This window comes from Pituophis catenifer, unplaced genomic scaffold (genome assembly GCF_029215685.1).
Source record: "Pituophis catenifer annectens isolate HBS135680 unplaced genomic scaffold, rPitCat1.0.hap2 SCAF_8, whole genome shotgun sequence".
Classification (NCBI taxonomy): Eukaryota; Metazoa; Chordata; class Lepidosauria; order Squamata; family Colubridae; genus Pituophis; species Pituophis catenifer.
Genome location: NW_027256888.1, coordinates 71,816,665 through 71,839,821, shown reverse-complemented (window position 1 = coordinate 71,839,821; position 23,157 = coordinate 71,816,665). Strand labels below are relative to the sequence as shown.

The following is a 23,157-nucleotide window of genomic DNA, read 5'->3' as shown; positions in this document are numbered from 1 at the left end:
ATGTCTTACTTAACTATTGTGTGTGGTTTGTGATGGACTTGCTGGTCTCAACTGTGATTGTTAAGGAAGGACTAATAGTATAGGTAGTCCTCGATTTACAAACCGTTCATTTAGTACCCTTTTGTCATGCCCCCATTGGAGCCTGAATCTGTGAGGGAAGACGAGCTATAACCTGAGCTGACAGAGACTGAGGGGGCTGTTTCGTTGGCTTCTGAGGAAAATGGGGAAGGGAAGGGCCAGTCAGGTCAGGGCCTTTCAGGATTAGAACAGCTTGTAGACAGGGAGGAAGAGGGGCAGGATGAACATGAGAGACAGAGTTCAGGCGATGACCTCAGAGCTCATCTTCACAAGGCACACCTGGGGAATGAGACTTAAGGAGACACTGTCGGGAACAAATGCTGAATTCCTGAAATGTGGAGTGCCAACCTTTGAATCTTCCAAGAGTCCTTGCATTCTTTCTGGCTTTCTGGACTAATTATCTGGATCCTTTGCTTCCTGATTTGCCCTGTTGGATTTATTGCTGTGCAGCCTTGGTGTACACAGCGCGGGGTTGGACTATTTCCAGCCAAAGGCTGCTTGAGGTGTGTGTGGTGGGGTTTGTCATCACTTTGCTCTGGGACTTGCCAGAAACGTGAGAGCGTTTGGGGAAATTTGGAGCAATAAAGGGGCAGTTTGAACTGCCAGCTGCCTATGTTATCTCAGTGCCGTGCCCGTGTCATCACACCTTTCAAAGTTACAACGGCACTGAAAAAAGTGACTTATGGCCGTTTTTCACAGTTACAACCTTTGCAGCATCCCCATGATCATATGATCAAAAATTCAGATGCTTGCCAACTAGTTCATGTTTATGACCATTGCCATGTCCCAAGGTCACCTTTTGGAACCTTCCAACGAGCAAAGTCAGTGGGGAAGTCCGATTCACTTAACAACTGTGTGACTAACTTATCAACTGCAGTGATTCACTTAACAACTGTGGCAAGAAAAGTCGCAAAATGGGGCAAAACTCACTTAGCAAATGTCTCACTTAGCCACAGAAATTTTGGGCTCAATTCTGGTCGTAAGTAGAGGACTACCTGTATAATCCTTGGGGCAGCATTACAAGATAGCTGATTCTAATTCTTTTCTTTGGTTTATAGCTAAGCAAGATAGTGCAGGTACTGCATAATACTGATAATCATCAGTAACTGAGTTTAAACATGCTTGGGATAAGCACCTGTCTATCGTCCAACAAAAATTAAAAAATAAATAAATAAAAATACAATAATAAAAGAAACAAAAATAAATAAATAAGAATACAAAAACAAAAAAACTCAGAGTTGTTTCTGCCCTCAGTTTTCTATGTTTCTGGGTAATTCTCAAAATGTAGCCATGTGACCATGGGGGGGAACAAATGGTGTGATATTTTACGATGTCTGGAAGCACTTTAATGAGCCATAAAATCCCCTTTCTGAGGCCACCATAAACTTCAAACAGTTGTTAAACCGCCAGTCGTAAGTCAAAGACTATCTGTATTGCTTCTTATTATTATTCTTAAGTCATGGTGAGATTATAACTAGAACACTGAATGCTATCTCGGCACTTACATTTTAGAAAAGGCATTTATTAAACAAGAGCCTGCCTACTGAAGAGCAAGCAAAATAAAGATGACACAGCCTGGAAGGAATAACTTACAGGGAATATCTGCAAGTGCAGGTATGCAGGTCTGTCTTTAAAGAAGACAGATGGTGGAGAGATATTATAGTTATCCTACAGAAGATGAGGCAAAATAATCCAGATTTTTTTTTTCCAGAAGGTGGAACCAGAAAAAAAGAGGTTAAATGAAATAGATTTTGGTTGGGATATCCAAAAAAGTTTCCTTTTGATCAAGCTTTACAAGAATGGAACCGACTGCTTGGACAATGGGGGATTTTCCTACTGTTTAAGCCATCTCTCAGGATGCTGTAAAAATGGATTCTTGCAGTGGGAGGATTTGGACTAAATAATCTTTGATATTTCTGCCAACCCTTGCCTTTTTATGAATCTAGGATCTGTGGGAGAACCAAAGGCACTCCCTTCTCCCAGGAAGAAGATCGCAGTGAGATTAGCATCCTTTCTTCTCCATAGAACAGGGGTGTCAAACTCAAGGCCCACTGGCCAGATGCGGCCCATAGAGTGCTTAGTCCAAAGTATCAGCCCATAGTGCCTCTGCCAGTGAAAACAGAGCTCAGGAGGGCTGTACGCGGCCCTCCCAGGCTCCGTTTCAGCTGGGATGGCCTCCTGCAGCTCTTGAAGTCTGTTTTCGCTGGCAGAAGGCTGCAGGAGGCTGTCCTGGCTGAAAATAGGGCTCAGGGGGGCCGCACGCGGCTTCCCAATCTCCATTTTCACTGCCAGGGGGTGCAGGAGGCTATCCTGGCCAAAAACAGGTCCCAGAGGGGTGAGCTCCATTTTCGCTGGCAGAGGGCCACGCCAACCCCATCCACGCCCTAATTTTTGTGGAGATGTCCTTCTTTTTCAATGGAAAAAGCATGGGGGTTTATTTGGTCATCCCCACATATTTTTCTTAATAGCAATAAAAAAAAAAAAAAAAGCTTGCCAGTCTACACTATACACCTGGACTTTCTCGGTTGTCTCCCATCCAGCTGTTAACCAGTTCTCCCTGTACTTAGTTTGGCATCCCAAGAGCTGTTTAGGTCAAAATCTGCTATAGTTTACCTACAGAAAACGAATAATGCAGTGGAAATTCAAGCATTTACCTGTGGACTTATTAGAAGCCCTCCGACGAATTTCAGTTACCATTAATCGTGATACTTGTGTGGTGAACTGAAGGAGATCTGAAAACTTTTCTATCATTGTACTTGGAGGAGCATTTCCAAATACCTGCAGAGAGATGAAAAATGGCTAAGTAACGTGCATAAATCAGAGTTCAAATTAACATGACATGAATAGGAAAATGTGCAGTTGAACAACATGGTTTTAAGTATTATTATTGAAAAATTCCAATTAATGAGCTGTGGTGGCACAGTGGTTTGAATGCAGTATTGCAGGCCGACTCTGCTCACTGCCAGGAGTTCGATCCCGACGACTCAAGGTTGACTCAGCCTTCCACCTTCCAAGGTAAGTAAAATGAGGACCCAGATTGATTGCGGGCAATTTGCTGAATCTGTAAACTGCTTAGAGAGAGCTGTAAAGCACTATGAAGTGGTATATAAATCTCTGCACTATTGCTAATGAAAGATTCTTTTCCTATGTTCCAATTATAACACATATAATCCTTAAATGGCATTGGTCGCATTGGTTGATGATCTCTGGAGGGCTTGGGACAGGGGTTGCTCCTCTGTCCTGGTCCTATTAGACCTCTCAGCGGCTTTTGATACCACCGGCCATGGTATCATGCTGCACCGGCTGGAAGAGTTAGGGGTGGGGGGCACCGTGTTGGGGTAGTTCTCCTCCTTTCTTTCCGACCGGTCGCAGTCTGTGTTGGCAGGGGGGCAGAGGTCGACCCCGAGGCCCCTTGTATGTGGGGTGGCACAAGGGTCGGCCCTCTCGCCCCTTCTGTTCAACATTTATGTGAAGCCTCTGGGTGAGATCATTCGTGGTTTCGGGATGAAGTACCACCAGTACGCTGATGACACTCAGCTGTACATCTCCACCCCGGACCACCCCAATGATGCCCTTGAAGTGATGTCCCGGTGCCTGGAGGCTGTACGGATCTGGATGGGGAGACACAGACTCAGGCTCAACCCATCCAAGACCGAGTGGCTGTGGTTTCCGACATCCTGATATAGTCAGTTGGTGCCATCACTGACTATTGGGGGCGAGTCGTTGGCCCCCACAGAGAGGGCTCGCAACTTGGGTGTCCTCCTGGACTCACAGCTGTCTTTAGAATAGCATTTGACGGCTGTGGCCGGGAGGGCATTTTATCAGGTTCCCCTGATTCACCAGTTGCATCCCTTTCTGGATCAGGACTCGTTAAATAAGGTCACTCATGCCCTCGTCACTTCCCGCCTGGACTACTGCAATGCTCTCTACATGGGGCTCCCCTTGGGGAGCACCCGGAGGCTCCAGCTGGTTCAGAATGCGGCCGCGCGGGTGGTTATGGGAGCGACATGGCGCTCCCATGTGACCCCCCCTCCTGCGCGAGCTGCACTGGCTCCCGGTGGTCTTCCGGGTGCATTTCAAGGTTTTGGTTACCACCTTTAGAGCGCTCCATGGCCTAGGATCGGGGTATCTACAAGACCACCTTCTGCCACCAGTAGCCTCTCACCGACCAATATGCTCCCATAGAGAGGGGCTTCTTAGGGTGCCGTCAGTCAAACAGTGTCAACTGGCAGCCACCAGGGAGAGAGACTTCCATGTGGGGGCACCCGCCATCTGGAACGAGCTCCCCCCGGAGATACGGAGGATCCCGGATCTGCGCGCTTTCCACCGTGCCCTAAAAACATTCCTATTCCAGCAGGCCAGCCTGGCCTAACCTTTCTTTTAAACTGTTTTTAAATTTTTTTAAATTTTAAATTTGTCTTATAAATTTGGGGTGCTTTAAATTTTGTTTTCTGGGCCAAATTATTTAATTATATTTTAATGGGTTTTTTTAACATTTGTATTACATGTATTTTATCTTTTGGCTGTTCACTGCCCTGAGTCCTTCGGGAGTAGTAGTAGTAATAATAATAATAATAATAATAATAATAATAATAATAATAATAATAATAATAATAATATAAATGTTAATACACAAAATTAGATTTTTGTTCTGTATTCCGGTTCTCTTCCAGTCGCTGTGTTTTGGTCACTTTTTATATATATATTTTCCCCGCTTTTAAGATCCCCAGAGTTGTCAGACAGTCGGTGACCTTGAAATTTGAATGAATTATTAAATAAATAATGACCAAATGAAAAATAGCCACATGTATAAAAGCCATTTCCAAAAAGCCATTTCCAAACATTGTTTTGGGTAAAAGGAGAGAAATCTGAGAATTGGAAGTAAACAAAAAGAGAAGAAATTTTTGGCAACCTTTCTCTGTATGCTTTCTCAGAGTATATTTCTCTGTAACACTTAGGGCTTTCTTTCTTTTTTTTTTTCTTTTCTTTTCTTTTTCCTAAATTCCTCAGCAAAAGGGACTTTAGCCATGTTTTATATTATTAGTGTACAATTGATGTTAATTGCATAGCTAAGAGCCAAAAGAATGTTTCCCTATGAACTTAAGATGTCTTTATTTATTTATTTGACTTATATAGCCATGACCTCAAAACCCTGGGCATCTCAACAACAACTATTAATTGGGAGGGTGGGTGGGACTTCTCCAGTGGTGAAATCTAAAATCTGTTACTACCGGTTCTGTGGGCATGGCTTGTGGAGGGTAATGTGACTGGGTGGGCACTTCACCCTCTTACTATTACCGCTAGAATGCAAACGTAGCATATATAGTTCAAGCCAATATTTATAAAGATTTGAGTTATTTATTTAAAAACCGTTTTTAGCACCCTCATACCATATAGGAATTATGCCTGCCTTCAGAAACATTAAAATACCTCATGAAGTATTTAGGGCTGAACAACTAAAGCAGGGATGAAAGCAGAACACATTATGAACCAAAGTAATGTTTACTATTAAGACATTTTCTTCAGGACCTCTTTATTAGAAAGAAAGAAAGAAAGAAAGAAAGAAAGAAAGAAAGAAAGAAAGAAAGAAAGAAGGAAGGAAGGAAGGAAGGAAGGAAGGAAGGAAGGAAGGAAGGAAGGAAGGAAGAGCACTTTAGCCAACTGCTATACAGTTTTCCCCTCAAAAGGACAACAAATCCTCTACAGCAATAAATTGTGAACCTAAATATCAATACAGGTAGTCCTTGACTTACAATGACAATTGAGCCCAAAATTTCTGTTGCTAAGCAGGACAGTTGTTAGATGAGTTTTGCCCCAGTTTACGACCTTTCTTGCCACAGTGGTGAAACGAATCTTGTTACGTTAGTAACACAGTTATAAAGCAAATCTGGCTTCCCTATTGACTTTGCTTGTTAGAAGGTTGCTCAAGGCATCAATTAGTATTTATTAGTATTTATTATTATAATAATTATATTAGTAATTTGTATGTAGATGTCGTCTTCAGCTTACAACAACAATTGAGCCCCAAATTTCTGTCGTTAAGCGAAACATTTGCTAAGTGAATTTTACGGTTTTCTTGACACAGTTGTTAAGTGAATCACTGCACTTGTTAAATTAGTAACACAGTTGTTAAGTGAATCCGGCATCCGCATTGACTTTTCTTGTTAGAAGGTCACTCAAGGGCACCACATGACCCTGGGACACTGCAACGGACATAAATATGAATCAGTTGCCAAGCGTCTGAATTTTGAGCGCGTGACTGTGGGGATGCTGCAATGGTTGTTAAGTGTGTGGGGGGAAAGGTTATAAATCACTTATTTTCAGTGCCGCTGTATCTTCGAACGGTCACTCAATGAACTGTTGTTAAGTCGAGGACTACAGGGGAAAAAATTATTGAATTTCTGTTTTGCCCACTTCTTCATGAAAGAGCAAAAACAAGTTGGGTGGGAATATGAAAGAAGACAGCTATTGCCACAGAAAATTTTCATAAATTTTGGGGAACATTCTACGCGGGACACAGCAGTAAAATCTAGCTTCAACCGAAAGAATGCTTGAAAGGAAACTGGAGCCAATTTTCTGTCTCAATCTAATACCCCGTATCTTAAGTTGAGGCCATATTATCTTCTATCTCCATAAAAGGACGAGGAGCATGCATTCTGTACAAATAGCACACGAGGGCCAGGCAAAATTCCTACTGATACCACAAACAGGAAAGAACACCACAACTGTTAGTGGATCATATGTATTAAGGTAAAGGTAAAGGTTCCTCTCGCACATACAGTATATGCTAGCCGTTCCCGACTCTAAGGGGCAGTGCTCATCTCATTTCATTTCATTTCAAAGCCGAAGAGCCAGCACTGTCCGAAGACATTGCCGTGGTCATGTAGCCAGTATGACTAAACGCCAAAGGCGCATGGAACGCTGTTACTTTCCCACCAAAGGTGGTCCCTATTTTTCTACTTGCATTTTTTTTTTACATGCTTTCGAACTGCTAGGTTGGCAGAAGCTGGGACAAGAAACGGGACCTCACCCTGTTACACGGCACTAGGGATTTGAACTGCTGAACTGTCAACCTTTCAATGGACAAGCTCAGGGTCTTAGCCACTGAGCCACTGCGTCCCTCTTCATACTTATTATACTCCACCTATTGGAGATTGCAAACCAGTTTTGCCTTTTCCTCGTGAAACAGAACAGAAGATAAAACACTAACCAGGGACAAAAAATTATGCAATGCTTGAGGCGGTAAAATCCACTTGTTTGATTTTGGGGAAATTATACAGTATGCATAAGACTAATACAGATATTTGTTCTTGTATAGCAGAGAATTTTTTTTTCAGTTATTTATCAATCAGTGCTTTCATGGAGCTCGGCCATTAATTTTTAAAGAGTATGTTGATGTCTTTATATAAGCATTACAAGAAAACCAAAGGGTGCATCAGAATTGCATAGTTGCTTTTCCAAGCAGAAAGAAATCTGCACTGAACAGATGGTATGGGTTATGTAACTAAAAATGTAGTATATGCTCCTGATTATTACAATCAAATATCTCTTACTACCATTAAATGAGTTTTGAAATAAATAAATAAATAATAAAATCGAACATTCATTATTTATACCACCTTGTTTCTACAGAGATGTAAAACCTCTGATTTAAATCATTTCGCCTCATAATCTGAATGAAATCAAGGAAATATTTGAGAATAAGATGGGCAAGAAACATCTCTACAAAGAATTCTATGAATAACTATGAAAATGTGGTTTATCACATATATGCTGGTTTGGTCTAGTGGTTAAGTTAGGCACCATTGTAGAAACCGAGAGATTTATAAATTCTAGTCTCGCCTGAGGTATGAAAACCAGTTGGGTGACCATGAGCCAATTACTCTCTTTGAGCCCAACCCACCTCACAGGGTTGTTTTTGAGGGGAAAACAGGAGGCGGAAGGAACATTAATAGTTTTATTTATTTAGGAAACTTATATTGCCGACTATCCACACATGGCGACTCAGGGCAGCTTATAAAAATATAAAACCCTCATATAAAAAACAATAAAACTAATAAAAGAGAGAATCAATAGTTTGAGTTATTATAAGGCTAACAAAAAAGCAATAAAAAGTCTAATAAATACATTAAATAAATAATGGGCACAACTGGTTGAACGCTTATTAAAAATCAGAAAACGGGATGGAGAACTTTTGAGAAGTACAAAGACTGGTAGAAAAAATAATAATGGCAGCGTATAGTCTGTGGGAGAAGCACATGCTTTTATGTAGCTATTTGATATAGTCAAGTGAGAGTTTTATGAGAGGGAAATAAAAAAAATCCAAACCGAATAGGGTGGCAATGAAGTATACTTGTTAAAAGAAGAGGAGGTCAAAAGCAAACAGGAGCTGAAGGAATATGAATTGAATGTAAACATAAGTAAACACTATAAAAGATGTACGTTCGTGTTATTTGGTAATATGAAAAGAGTTAAGTGACACTCCAAATTGCGAAACAAATATTTGAAGGAAGAATGCACGTAAGGGAGGGGAAGATTCAGAAAATCACAGAACTGTAAGATATTTAAAGTCCAAACCACATTATGTGAATTAATATGAGGATGTAATAGAAGCAAGAACGCATTGCAGAGATAAAATAGGGAAAGTCATATTAAATTTTGTTACACTGACTGTACAATTAGACAGACTTTGATTAGATATTGACAACTCACCATTAATTGTAATATTTTATCTGAACATAATAAAAGAATTTGTTGAGTCTGTCATCTGCACCTCTATAATTGTCTGGTTTGGTTCTGCAACCCAACAAGACAGACACAGACTTCAGAGGATAATTAGAACTGCAGAAAAAACAATTACTACCAAACTGCCTTCCATGGAAGACCTGTATACTGCACGAGTCAAAAAGAGGGCTGTGAAAATATTTACAGACCCCTCACATCCTGGACATAAACTGTTTCAACTCCTACCCTCAAAACGACGCTATAGAGCACTGCACACCAGAACAACTAGACACCAGAAGAGTTTTTTTCCCGAACGCCATCACTCTGCTAAACAAATAATTCCCTCAACACTGTCAAACTATTTACTACGTTTGCACTACTATTAATCTTCTCATCTTCTCATCGTTCCTATCACCCATCTCCTCCCAGTTATAACTGTATGACTGTAACTTTGTTGCTGGTATCCTTAAGATTTATATTGATATTGTTTCCTGATTGCTTATTTGTAACCTATGACTATCATTAAGTGTTGTACCTTATGATTCTTGATGAACGTATCTTTTATTTTTTGTACACTGAGAGCATATGCACCAAGACAAATTCCTTGTGTGTCCAATCACACTTGGCCAATAAAAATTCTATTCTATTCTATTCTATTCTATTCTATTCTATTCTATTCTATTCTATTCTATTCTATTCTATTCTATATTGAAAGATGTTGGTGTAAATTAGACTTAACCTTCTTCTTCTATTACCTCCAGTTTATTTTCTTTACCAATTCTTATTTATATGATGTTATTTATAAAAGGAACAGGGTGATGGGCATGTATGTACTCATTTATGCTGAATATTAAAAATATTAAAAAGGAGAAGGACCAAGGACCCCTCAAAACACTACTGAAAAAGCTAAGTTTTATCTATTTATTTGATTCATACCCTGCCCTTAACTCAGGAGCTACAAAGGTTTACTGTAAGCAGTTAAATTTGTGAGTAAGACTGAATTCAAAGGTCAACCTAATTTTTTAAAAAAAACTTTGAAAATGTAAGGTGATTTTTTTTGTTTATTTTGATTGATTTGTAGGAAACTTCGTTATTAATCATCCACAATATCCATTACTCATCCTGTATTTCACTCTTGTCAATCTCCATTTTTCATTTCTTCTTATCAGTTTTTTCCAATTCTTGTAGACAAGGAGAAAAGCATCTGAAGACACTGAAGTGGTCACAACCAATACAAATTTAAACTCAGTTCCCAGATAATTGTCCCAAATGGTCCCCAAACACCAGACTTTCTTGTGTTTTCTTTAAAGACATTTCACTTCTCGGATGAGAAGCGAAGAAGCTTCTTGGATGAGAAGTGACATGTCTTCAAAGAAAAACAAAGAAAGTCCAGTTGCCTCTTGAAAAAGCACCTTTGGGACAACCATGACCTGGATGATTGAGAATCTCCATAGACATTCACAGATAATTGTTTTCACATTAGTGTTTTGCAGTTCATTTTCATGACAGAAAATGGAAAAATGGGAAATAGAGTCAGAGAGAGAGAGAGAGAGAGAGAGAGAGAGAGAGAGAGAGAGAGAGAATGAAATAATAGAATGTATGTGTACCGTCTTTCTCCGAAAATAAGACCCTGTCTTATATTTTTTTGAACCCCGAAATAAGCACTTGGCCTTATTTTTGGGGAGGTCTTATTATTTTTGGAGCACGTGGGTCTCTTCTTGCCGTCTTACCAGATTTCCAGCTCTGTCTCCCTAACCCTAACCAGAGGAAATGGTGGGGACCGGCTATGCCAGCATTTAAATATTTTCAGGGAGGGCTTATTTTGGGGGGGGGCTATTTTAGCGCATGCACTCAAAAGCCCTATTGGGCTTATTATCCAGGGAGGTCTTATTTTCAGGAAAACATGATAGTATTTCAGCATATTTATCAATGTCTGATTCTGAGAGACCGACACAAATCACTCCAAACTTTTTATTTTTGTCTTACAAGTGATCTGAGGGAATCCACTTCCATTACAAGTTGGCTGGCTCAGAGGAACTTGACTTAAATAACCGTTAGGACAATGTGCAACACTGGAAATTTAAAACTTGCAACGTTTTATCACATGCCTAAAACCATACTCAAAAAAAGCCTTACCCTGTTAAAAACTGGTAGCATCATGTAAAGCTTCTCTTCCTGTTCTTTTTGAGTCATATGCCGAGGAGGATGACACAATTCTGTAAATAGCCGGCGTAGATGCATTAATCCTAGAGCGTTATCCTGAGGGCTACATTCCTCTTGCCGAGGTCGACCCATTATCCTTTTTACCATATTCATCTTTGCTTCTTTCTGAAAGATCCCTTTGATCCTGTTCAGGGAGAACAAGAACAAATTACCAAGAATGTTAAGACACAAGAATTCAAAAGTTTCCCTTCTATGCAAAAGTGAAAATGTGTAAATCTTCAGAATATAAAAGCATGAAATATATGGCCATATTTAGTTAACATATTTAGCTATCTGGAATGAGCTCCCCCGGAGATACAGAGGATCCCCGGATTTACGCACCTTCCGCCGTGCCCTTAAGACCTTTTTATTTCAACAGGCTGGCCTGGCCTAACTTCCCTTTTTAATTGCAAATTTTAAATCTGTTTTAAAATTTTAGGGGTATTTTAATCTGCTCTGGGCCAAACTATTTAATTGGGTTTTATATTGTCTTTTAAATTTTGTAGTCTGTATGTTTTATCTCTTTGTCTGTTCACCGCCCTGAGTCCTTCAGGAGTAGGGCGGTATATAAATCTAATAAAATGAAAATGAAAAAAAATGAAGAACAGTGGGCAATGATAATGCCTCTTTGGAGATGGGTTCTCCCCGCCCCCCAATTTTGAAAAAGAAAAAAGTAAAAACCCAGCTCTTTTGAGCATGAATTTGTAATCCTACTCTTATTTACGGTGATACTTAAATGCAGTACACAACCTATTTTTAAGTGAAGTCAGCAGACAGTTAAAGTATCAAAGCCTACACATGATCTGGATGCAGATTCTTTATTTAAATAAAAGCACCACTGTTCCAAAGAGGATTGTTTTAATCTCCAGCATAGCTTGGCCCTAGAGCAGAGGTGTCAAACTCGATTTCATTGAGGGCCGCATCAGGGTTGTGTTTGACCTCGGGGGCCTGGGTGGGCGTGGCCAGGGTGGGCGTGGCCAGCTTGACATCACTGTGTTGGCCCAAGTGCTCTGCCAGTGAAAATGGGCTCCCGACAGAGGTGGTATTCAGCAGGTTCTGACCACTTCTGGAGAACCGGTAGCGGAAATTTTGAGTAGTTCGGAGAACCAGTAAATACCACCTCTGACTGGCCCCGCCCCCATTTATTCTCTGCCTCCCGAGTCCCAGCTGATCGGGAGGAAATGGCGATTTTGCAGTAACTTTCCCCTGGAATGGGGAGAGAATGGAGATTTTACAGTATCCTTCTCCTGTCACGCCCACCAAGCCACGCCCAAGCCATGCCATGCCCACCAAGCCACACCCACAGAACTGATAGTAAAAATTTTTGAATATAACCACTGGCTCCCAAGCTCTGTTTTTGGCCACAACAGTCTCCTGCAGCCCTCTCGGAGGTCCATTTCCTCTGGCAGAGGGCTGCAGGAGACTGTTGTGGCCGAAGAGAGCCTGGGAGGGCTGTGCACAGCCCACCCAAGCTCCATTTTTGCTAGCAGAGGAACCGCGGACTGGTCCTTCACTGTTTCCAGGGCGGCCCCATGGGCCAGCTCTAAGCAGCCTGAGGGCCAAATCTGGCCCGCGAGCCTTGAGTTTGACACCCTTGCCCTAGAGAATGAATTAATATCAATTTAAGATTGACAAGTACACGTAGAAGGTCCCCAATGGAGTGGTGATGCATTTGTCCACCCAATAGTATGATACAGGTAGCCCTCAACTTATGACAGCAAGTGAGCCCAAAATTTTCCTCGCTAAGCAAGACAGTTGTTAAATGAGTTGTGCGCCATTTTATAGCCTTTTTGGCCACAATTGTTAAGCAAGTCGCTGCAGTTATGTGAATCATGCAGTCATTAAGTTCCCCCGTTAACTTTGCTTGTCGAAAGCCAGCTGGGGAAGGTTACAAATGGAAAATACATGACCCCAGGACACTGCAATTGTGACAAATACATGCCAGTTGCCAAGCAACCAAATTTTGATGGCGTGACCATGCAACGGTCATAAATGTGAAAACTGGCCGTTCTAGCTTCAAATGTCACTAAACGAATGGCTGTAAATTAAGGACTACATTGGTGCATTTAATTCAGCCCTCTGAACCATGCTATCTTCTCAGTGAAAATCTTAAACCTACTCCAATCAATACAGGTAGTCCTCAGTTTACAACCACAATTGAGCCCAAAATTTCTGTTGCTAAGTGAGACATTTGTTAAGTGAGTTTAGTCTCATTTCACGACATTTCTTGCCACAGTTAAGTGAATCACAGTAGTTAATAAATTAGTAATCCGGTTGTTAAATGAATCTGGCTTCCCCGATCACATAACCTTAGGACACAGCAATGGTCTTAAGTATGAATCAGTTGTCAAGTATCTGAACTTTGATCGCATGGTCATGGGGCTGCTATAAAGGTCGTAAGTGTGAAAAATGGTCATAAGTCACTTTTTTCAGTGCCATTGTAACTTTCAATGGTCACTAAATGAACTGTTGTAAGTCAAGGACCACCCGTTTAAACATTTGTAGCACAGATGCCATACATACAATTTATTGATCACAACCAACTGGGTAAGGTTTATCAGGTCAGACGTCTCTCCATTTTTAAAGACAGGTAATGTAACAGTCCTCTCGTGGAATTGAAAGGATTATCTACAAAACCACAAAACCTGAAGTTGACTAATTGTTAAATGTTTTCCATAATTTAGGCGGGTATAACCTGTTAATTACTTTTCCATTTTTTTCAATTAAAATAATTAAAATGTGAGAATTGCTGGCGACTATTATTGGGCGGTTGTAATGAATAAAGTTTTTTTCTACTTTTTTATTTATATAGTTACTGACATTAGAACAGGGGTCTCAAACTCGGGACGTCACATTGTCATCACGTGACGTATCATGAATTTTTCCCCTTCGCTAAAACGGGAGTGGGCGTGGCCAGAGAGTGACGCATCTGGCACGCAGCCCGTGAGTTTGACACCCCTGCATTAGAATAAAGTGATTTGGGGGAAACCTAAGATGTTGATATTGGCTTCGTCTAATTGGTTGAATCTGTAATTTAACAAATACTTTCTACAAAAGGCTCAGAGGAAGATACCAACGATCAATCAGAAATGCATTCTTGACTCGGTCCAAAGATCGAAGTATTTGCCGAGCCCTAAGTAAAAAGAGTTATTCAGTTAAAGCAGGGGCGTCAAACTCAAGGTCCGGGGGCCGAATCTGGCCCGCAGGGTGCTTACATCTGGCCCACAGGGCCAACCTGGAAACAGTGAAGGACCGGCCTGTGGTGGCTCTGCCAGCTAAAATGGAGCATGCGGCCTTCCCAAGCTCAGTTTTCGCTGGCAGAGGGTGTTCTGCCCCAGCTATGGACCCCAAAGAACGCAGCACACACAAAGTCCGTACAAACCTTAGTTTACTAATTTAAATCAGTCTTTTCTGAACAAAGGCTGTTAATTTAACTTCATTAACAGCCGACAAGAATCCAGAGAATAATAACTCAATTCTGAGGCACAATATTTCAGATAACTGTAATCTTACTGTGGTTGGCAGAATGCCCAGAAGCAATTTGCAGAAAAACTGATGAGAGAGAAACAAGAGCCGACTCAAACATTTTCTGGAATCAAGATCGAAAGAATGTGAACGAAGTTGTTTCCTGCAAATTGCATCAGTCGTTGTCCTTCCTTAAATAAGCTAGGGGAGTGGCCAATTAGCCCCAAGCCTTACTCTCGAGGAGACCTCCTCCTGAGGAGCCATTCCTGCCTTTTCGCAGCTCTGCGCGCTCGTGCATCGAAAAGAGGCTCCTCCTCTTCTTCCTCTTCACTTATGGGAGCTTCTGTAGGTTCTGAAGGCCCTGACTGAATATCCGCCTCTGGCACCACATCTTCTCCAGCCTCCTCATTGTCTGATTCGAGTGCCAATTGCACCACATCAGCCTCCTCGCTGTCAGAATCAACTACTAACTGCACAGGCCACTGACGGGCCACAACAGAGGGTTGCAGGTCGTGGTGGTAGCTGAAAACGGAGGTTGGGAGGTCATTTTCACTGGCAGAGCCCTCGGGCCACCACAGGCACCCCCAACATGAATGATGTCGAGCTGGCCACGTTCATCCTGCCCCCCCCCCCAGGTCAAACACAACCCTGATGCGGCCCTGAATGAAATTGAGTTTGACACCTTTGACTTAAAGAGATTGTTCCTTCTGCATTATGTAACCCTTTCTACCATGACTCAGCTAGATACTGTCGAAAAACAGAAATAGTTTTTAGTTTTAGATCTGGAAACATCATTGTGAGAAGGACGCAACCGTACTTCCCTCTTTCTATTAGGAAATTAGGGAATTTAGGGAAGTCGGAGGAGAGATAGGTAACTGTCTCTATAGCTCTCAAATTCTGAATGCGGATTTGTTTGTTTTTTGGCTTTGGCCCACATACAATATTAGCCAAAACATGGATTAGCCTAAAACACTGGCAAGCCAAACCACGGATTAGCATGAAACACTGGTACTATTTAATACTAGTGCTATGTATTCATAGAGTACCTCCTTGACATTATTTTCTTCAATTAGACAACCGCAGGTATTATGCAAACTTTAACTTAAATAAGCTATTTTTATGTTTATCTATCTTACACTGACCTCACCTGACAAATATTTTTTTCTTATAACATGCTAACAATAAACATGTTATGAAAGAAAAGGTTCTTTCACTCCTGTCATTGTGTAACACTAGTTGTATAGGGTTGGAAGAAGACTCAGTTAAGCACATTTCAAAATTGGAAAATAACTGTTCTGAATGTAAGAAAAAGTCATTTAAATATGACCCAGCAGTGTGCTGCAGCTGCCCCAGAAGCCAACATGGTTCTAGGCTGCATAAACAGAGGGACAGAATCAAAATCACATGAAGTGTTGATACTACTTTATAATGCCTTGGTAAGGACACACTTGGAATATTGCATCCAGTTTTGGTCGCCACGATGTAAAAAAGAGGTGGAGACTCTGGAAAGAGTGCAGAGAAGAGCAACAAAGAGGATTAGGGGCCTGCAGGCTAAAAAATATGAAGAGCGGTTGCAGGAACTGGGTATGTCTAGTTTAATGAAAAGAAGGACTAGGGGAGACATGATAGCAGTCTTCCAATATCTCAGGGGCTGCCACAAAGAAGAGGGAGTCAAGCTATTCTTCAAAGCACCTGAGGGCAGGACAAGAAGCAAAGGGTGGAAACTCATCAAGGAGAGAAGCAACTTAGAACTAAGGAGAAATTTCCTGACAGTTAGAACAATTAATCAGTGGAACAACTTGCCTGCAGAAGTTGTGAATGCTCCAACACTGGAAGTTTTTAAGAAGAGATTGGACAACCATTTGTCTGAAGTGGTGTAGAGTATCTTGCCTAAGCAGGGGGTTGGACTAGAAGACCTCCAAGGTCCCTTCCAACTCTGTTATTCTATTCTATTCTATTCTATTCTATTCTATTCTATTCTATTCTATTCTAGACTCTAGTCTAGTCTACTCTAGTCTAGTCTAGTCTAGTCTAATCCAGTCCAGTCCACCCTACCCTATCCTACCCTACCCTACCCACTGGTCTAATATGCTTATTCCCCTTTGCTAGGAGGAAGTTCCTTTTTCAGACAGATTGCCCAATGAGTAAAAAGCCCTCAATGTGAACCTGGGACACAAAATATAAGAAGCTTCCTGTTTTTTCTTACGCAAACACTCCAATCATGTATCAAGTTGTGTGTTCCACCACAACGTAGGTGGAACATAGGTCAAAACTTTTCTTTCCATTTCATGCAGGCTGTGCTGCAGAGATACTGTGGATTCATGGCCAAGGATCTTGCCTACACATAGTTCTCAACTCTCAATTTATGACCACAACTGAGCCCAAAATTTATATGGCTAAGTGAGACATTTCTTAAGTGAGTTTGGCCTCATTTTACGACCTTTCTTGTCACCGTTATGTGAATCCCTGCAGTTGTTACGTTAGGAACAAGGTTAAGAGAAGCCACTTCCCCATTGACTTTGCTTGTCAGGAGGTCACAAAAAGTGGATCACATGATCCCAGGATGCTCATAAATACAAAAGAAGTGTCCAAATGTAAATCATGTGACCATGGAGATTCTGCAACGGTTGTTAAGTGTGAAAAATGGTCGTAAGTCACTGCTTTCAGTGCCTTTGTAACTTTGAACGGTCACTAAACGAACTGTTGTAAGTCGAGGACTACCTGTATTAGAAAATATTAAGCTAAGCAAACCAAGGGAAAAGTTTAAAGAGCTGTGTCCTCTGGACAGGCAACAAACACTTCCAAAGACTTCACCAGTTTTGTGTATGGTCAGGCATAGTTGTTTCTCTGACAGTCTCCCAATGTAAGAATTCTCTGGGTGTGTACACACACACACACACACACACACATATACATATGTGGAAAATATGAAAGCACGTGACTGCTTTAACATGCTGAGAGGGATACAGTTTGTTTAGCGACCATTCGCTACCATTGTTGAAGTTAACAACAAAAAAGTAAATTATTACCATTTTTCAAATTTATGAGCACTGCAGCATCCCCATGGTCATGTGATCAAAATTCAGATGTTTGACAACTGACTCATATCAATGACAGTTGCAGTGTCCCAGGAACACTGATTCCCTTTTGCGACCTTCTGACATGCAAAGTCAATGGGGAAATTTTCTTTTTTTTCTTGGGAGAAACGTCTTCAAAGAAAAAACAAGGAAGTCCAGTTGAAAAAGCACCTTTGGGACAATCATGGCCCAGATGACTGAAAATCTCTACAGACTTTTAGCTATACAATTTGAGATGAACACCCTTTGAATGGTGTGGGAGTAGGAATAGATTTCCGGAGAAAAAAAATTGCAGACTACAGGAACCAGGAGCACTAACCAGGGTGGATTTGATTTAAATCGAGTTGATTTAAATCACAATTTAAATCATGATTTAAATCACTAGTAAAAAGGCTTGATTTAAATCAACTCGATTTAAATCATAATTTTTAAAGAGCAACTGTCATCTCTGCTACTCCTTTGACCCACTGTTGACTCATTGACAGTCCTAATATTGCAGAATATACAGCCTCATGCTACATAACTAAGCTCCATTTCATGCTGAATAAACTAAATTATTTATGTATCTTAAATAGAAAACTATCTTACGATAGATTTTTACCCCAAAAGTTTTTTATTAAAATAAATTCGATAAAAATCAAAAAAATCCAATTTAAATTAAAAAAAATCCAATTTAAATTTTAAAAATCTGATTTTTTTTTATTTTTTTAAAAAAACCCATTGATTTTTATCCACCCTGGCACTAACTCAGGTGACCCTGAGGACACAGATAAACCTCCAAGTGCTTCAATGACCCTCTAAATCCTCTAAAAGGATGCAAATGACTAGCTGTCTGCAAGGAATATAAACCCTTCCATTCCCCACTATCCTGTCAGAGCTGAAGAAGCTTCTTGGATGAGAAGTAAAATGTCTTCAAAAGAAAAACAAGAAAGTCCAGTTGTCTCCTGAAAAAAGCAGCTTTGGGACAACCATGACCTGGATGACTGAGAATGTCTTCAGACATTTGCGAGGATTGTTTCTTCCGTTACGTATGTGAAACCCTCCTCTCCATATATAAAAGTAATTGTTTAATTGGAAACATTTAACAAATTTGATGAGCAGCTCTATTAAGGTAATCCTGAGCTACAGTATATTTTATAAAAAAGCATCTATGCTGGTACTTTGCAAACTTTTTCCTTCGTTATCCAAAACCACTCATCAGAATGTAGAATTCTTATGCAATGTAGGTGAAACACTTTAAGCCAGGGGTGAAATCCAAAAATTTTCCCTACCAGTTCTGTGGGTGTGACTTCGTGGGCATAGCAGGGAAGGATATTGCAAAATCTCCATTCCCACCCCACTCCAGGGGAAGGATACTGCAAAATCCCCATTCCCTCCCCACTCCTGGGGGAAGGATATTGCAAAATCTCCATTCCCATCCCACTCTGGGGCCAGCCAGAGGTGGTATTTGCCGGTTCTCCAAACTACTCAAAATTTCCACTACCGGTTCTCCAGAACCTGTTAGAACCTGCTGGATTTCACCCCTGCTTTAAGCCAATTTAAATGTGTCTTTTGTGTTTGGGTCGTCGTTGATGTGTTGTTACTCAAAGAAAAACCAGTTTTCCTTAATTTTGGGTAAGTTACCCAGGTTTGGGAGGCACTATAGAGATTAAAACAGCACAGTACATTAATATACATTGATTATGAACCTCAAAGTTATATAATTTAGGAATAATTAATTCAGCGGCTTTCAAAACATTTACGAAAAACAAAAACGGGCAGAGAATAAGCAAAACACACTATATTTTAATTGAACAATAGCTATTATATAGGGCTTACAAAAGGGGATTGTTGCTTCCAAAGGGTATTATTTAAAAGTAAACAAACAGATAATTATCTACATATTCATTGGGAGCCTTTGCTCAGTTATTTAAGCTGGCGTGCAAAAAGCAAAAAACGAGCAACCATATACGACCACGTTGGAAATATGACAAAATGTTACTACTTCTTTTGGTTTTACAACCAAGCAGCTGTTTTCAAGTCAGTAGTGTCAGGCTCCAAAAAAACAAGAAAGACAGGCTGAGGTTCTTCTGAACAGTCTCTTTTATTGTTCCTTCGTCTATAGCAGTGATGGCTAATCTTTTTGTCGTTGCGTGCTGAAAGCGTGCGCACGAACAGCAGCGAACACACATGTGCTGGCACCCATAATGCAATGCCTGTGCAACGCCTCCTCTGCGCGCGAACCCACCCCTCGTTTTGGCCTAGCAGGCATCCCTGCAGCCTCCTGGGACCAAAAACAGGTTCACTGCACCCCCCGTGCTCCCCCCGCCCCCGTGGATGACCCCCACGCCCCTGTGCATGCGCGCGTATCTCCCGCATGTGCCCCGCCCCCGTGCATGGGCGGCAGAGACCCAAAAACCAGCTGGCCAGCGGGAGGGGCACGCACATGCACGGTGGAGCTGAGCTGGGGCAACGGCTCATGTGCCCGCAGAGAGGGCTCTGCGTGCCACCTGTGGCACGCATGCCATAGGTTCGCCATCACGGATCTATAGAGAGAAATCTTGCCAAACTAAAGCAAATTACTTGCATCATTAAAGATATAATCTGGTATCTCCTAGGGAAGAGCTGTCTTAACTCTCTTCCTCCCAACCAAACCATCTAAACTTTGCTGTCTCTTGTTCCTCTGGAATGCCGCCCCTCCCTTCTGGGAATCCAGACCGCATTCCATCACACTAATGAAAAAAGATTTCAAAATGGCCCTGAAACAAAATCAAATACAAACTTGTTAGACTGAGAAGATGGCACATGCTCTTATTATGCTTTTTAAACCCTGTATTTTCAAAGCTACAAGCCAGGTCTAGGTGTTGCACTCTTATTTAGGTGAGTTAGGCAAACGAGAGTTTCTAAAGATCAAGGCATTCCACCGAAGCATTCTATAGAAATTCAAATTGTAACCCTGATGTTGAAAACTAAAATACAATAAATTAGCTTAAATATTACTACATACATTGTTGAAAAGATACTCCCTTTATAGAATATTTTTATGAGTTCGCTCTCTTTCAGCCCCAGAAAGAAGGCAACAGCAAGCCACTTCTGAAAAACCTGCCCAAAAAATTGAATGGACTTATCCAAGCATTTATTGGGAATTAAAAAAATGATTTGAAAGCACAATAATAATGATAATGTATAAGTATATAGGTATATATGTACACATCCATCTTTCTTTCTTGTCTGTCTCTCTTTCTATCTATCTACCGGTATCTATCTATCTATCTATCTATCTATCTATCTATCTATCTATCTATCATCTATACATCCATCCATCCATCCATCCATCCATCCATCCATCCATCTACTGGTATGCACACACACATACATACATGTGTGTGTATGTGTGTGTGTGTACAGTATACAAAATAATCTATATGCTTAGTATGTTTTGTAAAATGTTCAGAGTCGCTTTATCAGTAAGATGGGCAGCAAATAAATTTAATCAACAAAAATAAATTTCACATACACAAACACAAAATAAGAGCTATACAGAATTTATTGTAAATATTTAAGCAGATATAATTCTGCAGCACAAAAAGCTTATGGTCTGCATGGACAAAAATTTTAGCTTATGCTCACTGATGAAGGAAAGGCACACTGACATATGATTATAATAATATGCTTCAGGAAATATTCAGAAAGCAAGAATGTGACAATGGAAAAATTGAATTTAATATATGATTTTACTGCTTATTTTCATAATGTAATGCCTACTTAATCACTGGGAAATTGCATTTCTTACCTTCCAATTTGCAGACAGCAATCTGAAATATAGGACTGGAAGCTATATGAATATCTAAGGGATTATGCTTATCATATCACTAGTGTTAATTCCCTTTTCTAAGCCTAGTATTTAGTGGATTAAATACATTATTTTTTTTGTTTGGTTTTCTTTCAGATGTTCCCCACTGTAGCAATCCAGAAATATATCTTGCTACCACATAACCCAACCATATTACACAGATAACCAGGGCTTAAAATAAAACTACGCTAATTTTTACTACCGTGTTTCCCCGAAAATAAGACCCTGTCTTATATTTTTTTGAACCCCGAAATAAGTGCTTGGCCTTATTTTCAGGGAGGTCTTATTATTTTGGGGCACATGGAGCAAGAAGTCTTACCTGATTTCCAGCTCTGCGTTTAAATATTTTCAGGGAGGGCTTATTTTCAGGGGGAGGCTTATTTTAGCGCATGCGCTCAAAAGCCCAACTGGGCTTATTATCAGGGGATGTCTTATTTTCGGGGAAACAGGGTAACAGAAAGCTATATATATACACCAATAAACCAAGCCCTTAAATTAAAGTTTCTTAACTTTGGCAACTTGTTTGGAATTCAACTCCCAGAATTCCCTAGCCTGAATCTTGGGGAAGTTGAAATTTAAGATGGTTTTTGGAGTCCAGAGATCTTAAAATTGTTAAAGATGAGAAACACTCCTTTAAGGAATTATAGAGATATAAAACAAATGCCGGTTTAGGACTACCAATTTATTAGGAATAACTTTTTTTTTTTTTTTTTAACTGAATAACTGAAACATTCTTTTGAGTTAAACACTAAATTAGCTACCAAGGTATTGAGTTAAATTAAAACTAAATAACTAATTAAATTAAAAATAAGAGAGCCAGTTTGATTAGTGGTTAAGGCATCACATTAGAACCCAGTGAGTTATAGTCCTGCTTTGGGCACGAAGCCAGCTAGATTACCTCAGGCTTTCTGTCAGCCCTGGAAAGGAGGCAATAGCAATAGCAATAGCAATAGCACTCAAGACTTATATAGTGCTTCACAGTGTTTTATAGCCCTCTCTAAGCAGTTTACAGAGTCATCCTATTGCCCCCAACAATTTGGGTCCTCATTTTACCGACCTCAGAAGGATGGAAGGCTGAGTCAACTTTGAGCTGGTCAGGATCGAACTGCTGAACTGCTGGTAGCTGGCAGTCAGCAGAAGCAGATTACAGTACTGCATTCTAACTACTGCGCCATCATGGCTCTTAATGGCAAACTAAGTACTGAAAAACCTTACCCAAGAGAACTGTAGGATTTTTTTCAGGCAATCAAGAATCAGACACAATTGTACAGAAGAAGAAAAAATATGATATATATTCTTTGACATGTTTTCAGTACAGTATGAAGCAGATTGATAAAAACTGCTATCAAACCATCATTGGCTTCAAAATGGCCACTGCAGTAAACCATGTTTCTCCAGTGCATCCTCTCACAAAGATTACTTTCATAACAAAATCACTTGTCTTCAGAATTGTTCTACACAAAACATTCATTCACAAAAAGGCATGTCCCATGATTCAACACAAAAGAATCCCCAGCGTAGAAAACAATTAGTTTTCTACAAAAATTATAACTTTCATTAATCTGGTTTGTTTGAACAATGCAGAAGTGCATAAAACTGCTAAATCAACACACAAGGCATTCACAGACCACATTCATTGTGTATTTTTAATATCAGGAAGACAGCACAATGTATAAAATGATAATGAATTTCTCTTCCATGTGCAAAATGTTAAACGTAAAAAATTCAGACATGGGTATCAATTGCTATTTTTAGTCATTTATCAGCATATCCTCTATA

General features: G+C 40.4%; 1 protein-coding gene across 1 annotated transcript in view; it reads right to left on the bottom strand.

The window, feature by feature from the left end:
* Nucleotides 1-23,157, bottom strand: part of WDFY3 (WD repeat and FYVE domain containing 3) — a 203,958-nt gene that overhangs the window by 139,073 nt on the left and 41,728 nt on the right. Inside the window, exons 2-3 of the mRNA XM_070948211.1 lie at nucleotides 10,939-11,149; nucleotides 2,733-2,856 (exon numbers count right to left, since the gene is read on the bottom strand). Of these exons, the coding sequence (XP_070804312.1) occupies nucleotides 2,733-2,856; nucleotides 10,939-11,118 (304 nt within the window). The 5' untranslated portion in view covers nucleotides 11,119-11,149. The remainder of the gene's footprint in view (nucleotides 1-2,732; nucleotides 2,857-10,938; nucleotides 11,150-23,157) is intronic.